At 44.7% G+C, this 11,251-nt stretch overlaps 1 protein-coding gene across 1 annotated transcript; it reads left to right on the top strand.

Annotated features, from left to right (window-relative positions):
• Window positions 1-362: 362 nt before the first annotated feature.
• On the top strand, window positions 363-11,184 carry FUCA2 (alpha-L-fucosidase 2). Its single transcript, XM_074168241.1, has 7 exons — window positions 363-565; window positions 3,491-3,678; window positions 5,327-5,666; window positions 6,263-6,473; window positions 7,834-8,024; window positions 9,278-9,386; window positions 10,301-11,184. Exons 1-7 carry the CDS (start codon window positions 363-365, stop codon window positions 10,439-10,441), a joined length of 1,383 nt encoding a protein of 460 aa, XP_074024342.1. The 3' UTR covers window positions 10,442-11,184.
• Window positions 11,185-11,251: the final 67 nt, after the last annotated feature.

Below are 11,251 nucleotides of genomic sequence, written 5' to 3'. Positions count from 1 at the left end.
GGAAAGGGTTGTCAAGCATTGTAACAGGCTGCCCAGGGAAGCGGTGGAATCGTCATCCCTAGAGGTGTTTAAAAGACAGGTAGATGTGGTGCTGAGGGACGTGTTTAGTGGCGGGTTTTGTCAGCGTTTGGTTAAAGGTCCCTTGCAACCCAGACAATTCTATGATTCTGTGAGTGTTACGCTCTGCCCTGCTCGGGAAGGCAAGGGACGCCGAGTTTGCGGTTGGAATCAGGCGGGGAGGGCTAAACCGGAGCCCTTCGGGGTCAGCCGGCACAACCAAGCGGCGTTTCTGCGGGAGGGCAGGGGGAAGGCCCCGGCCTGCGCCCGCCCCCGCCCGCCCTGAGGAGCTCCTCCCCGCCGCCATGTCGGGCTCGCCCGCGCCGCCGCTGCTGTTGCTGCTGGGGCTGCTGGCGGCGGGCGGCGGCGAGGGGCAGCCCCGCTACGAGCCCACCTGGGGCTCGCTGGACGCCCGGCCGCTGCCTGCCTGGTTTGACGAGGCGAAGTTTGGCGTCTTCATCCACTGGGGCGTGTTCTCGGTGCCCAGCTTCGGCAGCGAGTGGTTCTGGTGAGCTCTGCGGCCTGGCCCTGACCCCGGCCCCCGCACCACCGGGCTGCCCGGCCCGGCCCCGCCCGCAGGCCTCCCCGGCGGCGGCGCCCCGCAGCCCCCTCAGGCCCCGGGCGCGGCCGCCGTGGGGCAGCTGGGCGGGTGGCACCGAGGTGGCTGCTGCGGACGGGTGGTACCAGCCATCTGAGGGAGAGGGCAGCTCTTTGGGCGAGCGGGGTTATGTTTGGTGTCCCCCCAAAGGGGTGGTGGGGCGTAAAGCCCCTCTGCGGACGGACCCTGGAGCTGAGGCCTGTGGGATGAGGCATGCTCGCACCGGAGACCAGTCAGGGAGACCATGGACTTCACGGTGCTGCTTATGAGGGAAGCAGAGGTTGATGTGCTTCTGGGACGTCTGACCATCTGCCTGCCCAGCCCTAAAACTCTTGAGTGTGTTGGCTAATGTGGACCAAGCTGAGCAGACAGCTGGCAGTGCTTGGTGAAGGAGGCGGTCGGTTGAGTGGCAGAGGGTGGCCTCTCCAGGACAACGATGAAGGGATGGATGAAGGAGCGCTCCCCAGGCCCTGTGGGAATGGGTGGATGCTGGGGATCTCCCAGCCTCCGGGAAAGCCTTGAGCAGCTCTTGCCAGAGCGCTGTGGGGAGCACAGGAGTCCATCGCTACCTCCGTCACTGCCCTGGCTTGGCAAACTGCCTGCAGTTTTCTTGCAAACACTTTGTGTAGTTAATGATTTTCTTCTTTTTTATTACTATTGTTATTAATAAGTACTTTCTGCTGAACCTAAAGCTCTGATCCTTCAAATAATTTCAGTTCAAAGGCTGAATAAAACCTTTGTTTTGTGAGCGTTCACTGGTTCAGGCCCTTTTGCTGTAAGCATTTTTTTGCTATCTTCTTTCCATGCTCTACCGAACACTTCCTGTATGACTTCAAGGGAGTCACATTATCACTTATGATATGAAGATAACAGGCAGAGCTATGGTAAACCTTAAATGCAGTATTTGTAACACAAACCAGCATCGATATAAACAAACTACCATCTTCTGACAATATTTAGTCTGTTCTTCTCAGAGTTATGTTCAAGGATTCCAGCAGTTTTGCTTTCCTGGTGGGGGTGGTGAGGGAGCTAGCTTCGGGTTCAAGCATTACCCTAAGAGCTGTCCTCCAGTAGTGGTGCACAGATTCAGGGTCAAGCATTTGGTTTTTGTTGTTGTTCTAAGAAGACCCCCAAACACTGTAGTTGATGAAATTGTTTTTTATATTCCTGTAACCTCCCATGGTTGGGCACATGTGGCAGCATGTGCAGCCAGATGATTGGGATCCTGTGTTAGCAGCTTCAAACGGAAGGTCATAAACTCTGATACCACCCAGACTGTCCTCCTTTCCTTGGAGCTGCACAACCTTGGTCAGGATGTTTCTGTGATCTAATTGTGTCAGAGTAGAAGTGCTCATTTTAGCAAACCATGTGACGAAGGAGAGAAACAAGGATGTTACCTCTTTCTTTATACAATTTCATACTTTAAAATCAGAGTTGTTCGTTGTTTTGGTTTTTTTTTCCCCAGGCTCTTTCAGCGAGAAAGGCTGACAGCCTCTTTCTTCTAGATTTTTTTTTTTTCCCTGTTGGCTGCCAAAGATCATACTGGTTTATGCTGAAGTTTGGGAAAGTTACAGCAATATCCATAGGTTACTGTGGTCTTACAGAACCTGAGGTCAGAGTCCAGCTCAGGACAGGGGACAGAAACACATTTCAAGCATTCGGATTCTGACCTCTTTTATTCCTTCACTTTCCATTTGTTTTCATTTATGTCTAAATTTGCCAACAGGATTTTTGCTGCTTGCCTTCATTCATAGAAAGGTGAATGCTTTCTGATCCTTTTCCCCTAACTATTAGCAGTCACAACATACGTTGCTCTTAGAAGGTCTCCAGCAATAAGGCTGTTCATGCAGTAAGGACTGTTGCGTGCTGGTTTTGGAGCTCCTCTCTCGTTGCTAGGTAAGGGAGGGATGGTGCATGTTGAAGATAGTGTTCTGTTGGTGATTTAGGACCTCTGCCCCTGATGAGGGTGAGAGACCACCTTCAGATCACAGAGCAGACTAGTGACAGTATTGGTCACTGTTACGGGGAAGCACAGGATAGAAATTGTCCCTGTCTTTGGTAGGTGGGGTGCAAAAAGAGATCTTCACCTTATTTTTCTTTCTGGTTCCTAAATCTGTGTGCATTGATAGGTAGGTAGGTGTGTGCTTGCACACTAGAGCCTGTGATGGAGGTGCTTTTGTAAGTGTGTGGGGTTCTTGGAGAGGCAGGTTGTTGTTGTAGGATGCCTTTGCTTCAGAGCCTCAGGTGTGCAGCAGCTGCAGCCACAGCTCTCTCCTGCTCTGGGACCATTGGCATCTGCTCACACATCAGGTCACCCAGCTGCCTTTGGCTTAGAGGACTCTGGACCAGCAGAGAGGTAAAGCTACTGGCCTGCATGTTTGTGGGTTGCAGGAATTGGGGGTGGGGGGCAGAGCAGAGATGCTGTGATGGCTGGTATGTGACACTTGAGGAGGGTAAGTCATGTTAGTCCAGAAAAAGTGCATTCTTTGTGCCAGGTGAGACATGGATGGTCTGCCTAGGTATGGATTTGGGTGCTGAACAAGACTGCCATTTTTCTCTTCTCCAAGTGTAGCTGATTTGTGACATTGCTTGAAATGAAATCCTGGGACCTTTCCAAAATGGAGTGCTTGAAAGATGTAGATCATGGGGAAAGAGGACAGAGAAAAGGAAATATTTGATAATTAATACTATTCTGAAGCAGTTTTGTCATATTGCCAGAGTCACATAGCTCTAGTAATTGTGCCTCTCAGTGTGAACACAAATAGGAGCTGATTATTTCAATTCTTCTTTCCTTGTCTAAAAACCCACCAGCATGTTTTGCTCTATATTTTGTAGGTGGTACTGGCAGAAGGAAAAGAGAGAGCCCTATGTGAAATTTATGCAGGCAAATTACCCACCTGGGTTCAGTTATGAAGATTTTGGGCCACTGTTTACAGCAGAATTCTTTGATCCGGACCAGTGGGCAGATATTCTGAAGGCTTCTGGTGCAAAATATGTTGTATTAACTTCAAAACATCATGAAGGTAAGTGGAATGTTTGTGAATGTTAGTAACTGTTGCATTTATGTCAACAGAAGGAAAATCCAGGTGATTTTCCTGCCTGCTAAGAGGTCTAGAGAAAACCAGGCAGCCTCACCTGCCCCAACGCAGCCAAAGAGGGAACAAACCACCCAAGAAATGTGCATGTGTTTTCCTGACTCTAACCCAAAAGCTGTGGCCATGAAGCTTGCATAGAGGAGAATATATTATGCCATTTTTCTGTTGCTGTAGATAAGACAGCCTGAAGCGAAGGGGGCCGCTGAGTTCCCTGCGGTATCCATAGTTTATTTTTTATTGTTGTGTAATTTATTGCTCAAGGAACCACCAAAGTGAATTCTGCACTGTTTAACGTATGGAGAGCTGCAGCTCCGGTTTCTCACAAGGAATTCGGGAGTATGTTCCAGGAGTCAGCTTCAGAGTTAGAAACATACACAGGGGTATAGCTCTTCCTGATGCAGTGCATAGAAGCCAAAACCTTGAACCAGGTCTTTAACTTCAGAGGCATGATTGATTTTTGGCACTGTAATTGCAAGATGCTTTGCAGATAAAGGTAAAGAAATAGAAAGTGGTTGGAAGGAAATATGGTGGCAGAGAAAGTACAAAATACTAAGATGCAATATGACTACGTCAGGTGAATGTTGTTTGTCTTCAGGGAGATGTGAGTTCAAGACTGGCAGCTTGTAACTTGTGAATTTTAATCTCAGCTCTGACACGCATAAAATCTAGATCTTGATGATGCCCATGGCGTAATTCCCAGTCGCTTCAAAAGAACCATAATTCATTTAGTCTGTCCTGTAGCCTTGGGCATGAATTTTTAGCTTGTTTGTCTAGTCGATATGATTACATGTATCCAGTTCATAAAAATATTGCAAAATTTATTAGGCAATGAGTATAAAGCAGTTTGAAGGTGAGAGTGGAGCTCCTCTGGCAGCGGTCTAAGTCTGCAGTGCTTGTGCTGGATTGCTGGGTGTCTGAAACGTTAAATCCCTCCTGATATTTAATGCTGGTATTTTAAAAGCTGTTTCAGGAGTGTTTGCACTCTGTTTATATATGTGTACCGAGTAGTTGATTGAGCTGTTATAAATGTCAGGACAAATGAGAAGTGAACATTTGCATAAGATCTAAACAGGAGGGAGGGAGAACAGTCTTTGGATGCAAGTGGTACCCTGTGCGTTCTGGAACCGAGAAAGCATTTTGTCTTCCAGTTGCTGAATGTGTATTCACGGGTCACATTTGATGCATCCAGCGAAAATGTAGATGCCTCAAAAGTTGCTGTATTTTTGGTTAATTTAACTGGGACATATGAATGGAGTGAGTAATTAAGGAGAAGGAATAATTATCCTGAGCAGTACAGAACTGGAAAATTGAATGTTTTATATATATAAAAATATAAATGCATGTATGTTTGAATAAAAATAATACATAAACATATCTGGCACGATGTTTTGATGTTATGATTACTATCATGCATGAACAGGTTATAGGCATACTCTATACCATGATAAAAATATTATTACGTATGATTTTTATTATTTTATATCTATTTTTTGCAGCACATTTGCAGACTGCTTTTCAGAAGGAGGAACTATAACTTCCGCTTCCCTTTCTTATCCTTTGATTTTTCTCTTTCCAGGCTTTACTTTGTGGGGGTCCAAATATTCTTGGAACTGGAATGCTGTCGATGTGGGACCAAAACGAGATCTTGTGGCTGAACTAGCAACATCTGTTAGAAGCAGGACTGACTTGCGTTTTGGGTTATATCATTCCCTGTTCGAATGGTTTAATCCTCTCTTCCTTGAGGATGCCACCAGTGTCTTTAAGACGAGAAAGTTTCCAACTAGTAAATCGTTGCCAGAACTCTATGAAATTGTGACCAAGTACCGACCAGAAATAATTTGGTCTGATGGCGATGGAAACGCACCAGATACTTACTGGAACAGCACTGGTTTCTTGGCTTGGCTGTATAATGACAGGTACATAATGATGCTGGTTTAGCTCCTTATCTGGAATTCTGCTCTATGTCTAGTTTGTCTTGTTTTCTACATGTTTTGTGGAACCTGTTACACCTACTTATGAAGACTTAACTAAATATTATTTTTCCTGAAATATAGAATCCAGGACTTCCCTAAAACTATCAAAGGTTGCTTTAGAAAAAGACTGTTTCATGCTTTCTAAACCACATTTGCAAATTAATTGATTAAGATGGTATTGGCTGTTTTACCTAATCATATTCTTCCTTAGTGGGAAGAATATGATCCCCTTAAATGGGATAGCAGGATGGTTTGAGAATATGGGTACATTGTTGTCATCGCAGACTGAACATCTGGCAGCGGGTCTGAAGTGCAGGCTGCTTTCTGGCATATTTCCCTAAGAAATGCTGATCTGGACCTTTTACTGGGAAAGGATGAGAACAGGATTCCTGAAATTGCACTTAATCTAATTGTAATAAATTAATAGTACAGAAGTCATCCCAAATGTTATTTTCTGGGAGGGGTGTGTGTGGGAAGGGCTTACGCTGGCTGTGACTGTGATTTTTAGAATAAAAATCATAACATTTCTCTGTTTCTAGTCCAGTGCGGGACACAGTAGTGACCAATGACCGCTGGGGAGTCGGCAGCATCTGTAGGCACGGCGGCTTCTACACGTGTAGTGACCGGTATAACCCCGGACACCTCCTGCCCCACAAGTGGGAGAACTGTATGACCATCGACAAGAAGTCCTGGGGGTACAGGAGGGACGCACAGCTTGACGACTACCTCACAATCGAGGACTTGGTGAAGGTACAGTGGGACAAAGCAGTTGCCTGCAACTTCTGATTCTTCCTCCTGATTATTATGTCATGTTGTATAACATTTCAATTATGTATCTGTTTTAATAAAAAAATATTATTTTAATTGATTAATGAATTGATGAAATAATAAATCATTTTGTTCATTTGCAGCCTAACACTGGCAAGGTGGAATATCCATGTAATTCTTACTAATTTTATAGAAATAACTAAGAGGAAAAATTATCTAGTAAAAATGTAGTTGGTTTCTTAGAAGCTGTTTCCCCAGTGAGTAACTGGTCAAAGACTGATCCAGATAGACTCATAATTACCTTTTCTACTAAGTTTTTCTACTAACGGCACTTCCAAGCTGATGAGAAGCAGTTTCACAGTTCCTTGTTAGGGACTCCTGATTGAAGGCTACAACTTTCCAGGAGCTAGAAACAGTTCGTAAGTCTTAGTAGTCTTTTTACCTTGTAGCGAGAAGCCTTCCTTTCATCCCACCTCATTTAAAGAGAAAAAACCACCACCACACTTATTACAGACATACAGATAAACACTAGCAGATGCAGATGGCTGAAGTTAATAGGACATTGATTCTCTTTGCTAGCCTTAAGGTATTAAAAAAAAAAGATCTGAAGCTTAGGAAAACTGAATGAAAGGAAGACTGATCGATCTTTCAGAGAAATGCATTTAATAGCAAAATTCAGCTACTGAGTTATTGTTGCTTAATCCAAATCTGTGCATAGTCCTTGCAAAAGATAATTTCAAATTGAAGTAACCTCTTTGCAGAGGCAGGAGGTTTACATTCATTCCGTAGCTTGTTTCCAGCTGTCTGTTCCTCAGACTTGTGCATCTCAGTCTGTGATCTCTGGAGGGCAGTGTGGATGTGAACACAAATATTGATGGACTCTGTAGAAGGCTTCCTGATGTTTTACAGCTTTCTCCCTAAACTAAGGAGAGCATCAGAGGAAAAAGAAGTTACTTCTCTCAGCCTCAGTAAAAATGAAGTGGCATCTTTTGACCTTATTCTCCTCTCATGTAGCGGAATCACCTACCTGTTCTATTGGTACACCCCTCATGAAATTGCTGCAGAAGTCAAAATGTTAGAAAATTGTAAGATCTGATTCCAAAGTAAGATGTATTGGTGCAAAAATGTATTTTGGGCTGTTTTCTGCCATAAAAATTGACAGCGGAGCTTTAATTCTGTATTGACTGTTGGGATGACCTCCAAAGTCTAAACATGCCGCAGTGACATAACTCGTTCAGTTGATCGTTCTGAAGCAGTGTGCCTGGCGTTAGAAATAACTTCAAATATCTGATTTCATTAGCCGTAACCATATGCTCCGTGCATGTGTTTAAAAACATTTCAGCAACTCGTAGAAACAGTGTCTTGCGGAGGAAATCTCTTGATGAATATTGGGCCCACTCACGACGGTCGCATCGCGGTTGTATTTGAGGAACGCCTGAGGCAGATGGGTGCCTGGCTGAACGTCAACGGAGGAGCCATCTATGGAACGAAACCGTGGAGAGCACAGAACGACACGGTCACACCAGACGTGTGGTAAGGCTGCTCAATCAGCGTAGGCTGCGCAAAGCAGCAGCAGCAGCATACGGGAAATTTTGAAGTTCTTAATGACTTGATGCTGCAGCAATCGCCATTTAGGCTGCCTGCTGTGAAGAAATTACCCCTTTTGCCAGTTTAAGTAACTGCGCATAAAACGTGTATAAAACTGTAGGTAGACAATGGACGTCAGAGGCTGTAGGTTTGGGATGATGCTGAGGCTGAAGGGAAGGTTGCCAGCGTTGCCTCAGTGGTCTTGTGCTTCTCACTGTAGCTGGCAACAGAAACTATAAAAAATATATAACCTGGAAATACAAAACTGCTATGAAGTCTATATCTGCGCAAAGGAATACTTGGTGTCACTGTTCAAAGAGAAAGAGGGGAGAGAAAGAAAATAGAAATGGGTCTAGCACGTTGTGCGTTGCTTTTTAAGGTAAAAAGGCATGGGGAGATAACGGCAATTGTGTGCTCACTAAATTCAGCCGGTCTCTGGACTCTCCTCTGCCTTCCTGCCTCACGGCTGCTGTTAACGCCTTAATGATCCATCAGGGTTGTGGTCCTGACCCTCTCCTCTGCCTCGGCGGCCTTTTTACTCCTGGTCCCAGTAAGATTTTGGGATTCTGGCTTTAGCCTTGAAAAGCTGATCTGTTGACTGTTTAGTAAAACCACTTGCAAGAGCCATAAAAAATTGTAACTAAATGAAGGGAGGAGGGAGGAATTTTTCAAGTGCATGAGAGAAGATTTCCAAGGACATCCTGCAGGCAAATGTCTGCCGAAATTCAGTTTTAAAAAAACTAGCTATGCAAGGTGGAATCTTTACAGTCACACATACTCTTGTTAATTTTTTTTTTTAGTGGAACATCTGTATGTTTGTGTATAGATGTGAATTGCCGTATTTTTCTGAATATAACCCACAATTATCTGTTAATGATTCCCCCTGCCCTGCAAGTACCTCCTTCCTGGATGGCTGAGCGGCAGTGAGTTGTTACGGGCTTGCTAAAGTTACCAGAGACGTTTATCTCTAAATTCAGTTCTTTAATAGTCTCTGTTACCTCTAGTTTGCTGGAGCAAGTGTTCAAGGACCAGTACTTTATTAAAGGGGATAAATGCTCTGCACGGATGGTTATGTGTGTGGAAAATGTAATTCTGACTTTTCAAATCTGCTTATCCAGTCTTGAAAGCACTTTATATATCACTTCAGAAAATGTACAAGGAAGAACTGACGTGCGTTTCTGTTCCCCGTTTCCAACAAGGTACACTTTCAGCCCTAAAGAAGGCAGAGTCAATGCCGTCTTCTTCAACTGGCCACTCTCTGGGACACTGGAACTTGGTGAGCCACAGGCTAAACTTGGAGAAACACAGGTAAAAGACACCCCCACCCCCTCCATCCCCACTCCCCCCCTTCCCCTTTAGAACAGTGAGGCTTTCAACACACAGCGCAAGAAACGAACATCCTCTGAAGGAAAACCCCTCTAGGATTTGTCATGTTCCATCAGTGGTTATTTTAGTTTCTGGCATCTTTGGGAACAGCTCTTAGGACAGACTATGTTGGCAGAGACCCAGCAAAATGTTTGTTTTCGTTCTGGGACCTCCTTGTCATCCTCCTCCCAGTGGGATGTTTCTTCTCCAACCAACAAAAGGTAGACTGAGTTGTTGCTGGGGTGTGTTTTAGCTTGGAAACGAAGATCATAAAAAGAGGCCAAGTAGCAGGAAAAAAACACCCTGCTGTCCCTCCCGTTTCCTATGTAGGCTCTAACTCAGCGTGGCCTTTCTTTATAAATATCCATCCTCATGACTTCAATATTCAAGACCAGGTTGGATGGGGCTTTGAGCAACCTGCTCTAGTGGGAGGTGTCCCTGCCCATGGCAGGGGGGTTGGAATTAGATGATCTTTAAGGTCCCTTCCAACCCGAACCATTCTGCGATTCTATGATGTTGTACTTGCTGTAACAGCGCAGCAGTTTCAAGTCAAAGCCTTGCATGAAGGTTTGCACACAGAGGTTTTTGTTGCCCGGGTAACCTAAATAGTAAGTCAGTGTGACCCCAGATGTGTGTCTTGGAGCAAGCGGTGGTCAGAAGTTGAGGCCACTGATGTCACACCTGCACTAGTAAAGTCATGTAACCCAGTGGAAGCAGATCCATAGAGCAGACCAGCTGGTGGCATTTAAAGATAACTGGATGGTAAAGTAGCTATGGAATGACATTTCTTTTGTCAATATTGCACTTTGATGCACTTTGAAAAGCTCTGTTCTAATTACAGTGTGTTTCTATCTCAGGTGAAGCTGGTTGGCTACGAGGAACCGCTGAAATGGGTTGCACTGGGAGAAAAGGGAATCATAATAGCTCTACCTCAATTAACGCCTAAGCAATTGCCGTGTCAGTGGGGCTGGACTTTGCATCTGACTGACATAAACTGAGCCTTGCGCTGCTGGAGCCCTGGCTGGTAGGAAAGGTGGATGTTTTGCCCAGTTTCCGGGCGTTACTGGTTTCTAACTCTTACTTGCTTGACTGAGAAACAGCAATAATTTCACTTTTTTTGGACTGTTATTAAAGGATGGAATGGAACAACCCTCACGTGAAATCTAGCACTTGGTAGTTGAATCTCAGCCTACAACTTGTTTCTTTGAACTACAGCTTCAGGGGGTTTCTTGCAAAGTTACATGAAGAACGGCGTGGGGGGGAAAAACAGGCCCTGAGAAAGACTGAAGCCAGCTCAGGCCCGTGTGCAGTACATCAGACAGCAAACGCCCTGAAGTCAAGTTGTAAACCTTCTTTAAGGCAAGAAATCTTAACTTCCACAAAACCGTACAGTAAAAAACTGTCAGTTTTAGAGACAAGAATAAATTTTTTCCAGGTGTGTGCAACAGCTGGCAGTTTCAGCAGCCGAGTATCTGCAAGAATAATCCTATGAGGAATTAAATAAATGCATAGAGGCAAAGCATATGTACATCTTTTCTTATGCAAATCATTAATTTTACATGTTCCTATTGTTGAGTAATTCTTAACCATTCTTAGGCTACAAGTAAAGCCTGAGGGGTTTTTTTTGATGTTTTGTGTAATTTTACATGGTTACGGCTGACTCTTGTTTACAGCCATCGGTTTTCCAGTTACCAAGGTGCCTTCTGTGGACTATTAAACAAAACAAATCCTTCAATGACTTAAGTTTTTTGTGGTTTTTTTGTTTTTTTTAAAAAGAGCAATAGTCAGGAGTTACCAGGGCTCCCCAG

The sequence above is a fragment of the Numenius arquata genome, chromosome 2 (assembly GCF_964106895.1).
Source record: "Numenius arquata chromosome 2, bNumArq3.hap1.1, whole genome shotgun sequence".
Lineage (NCBI taxonomy): Eukaryota > Metazoa > Chordata > Aves > Charadriiformes > Scolopacidae > Numenius > Numenius arquata.
Note: the sequence above shows the minus strand (reverse complement) of the source record. Positions and strands in the feature narration are given on the sequence as shown.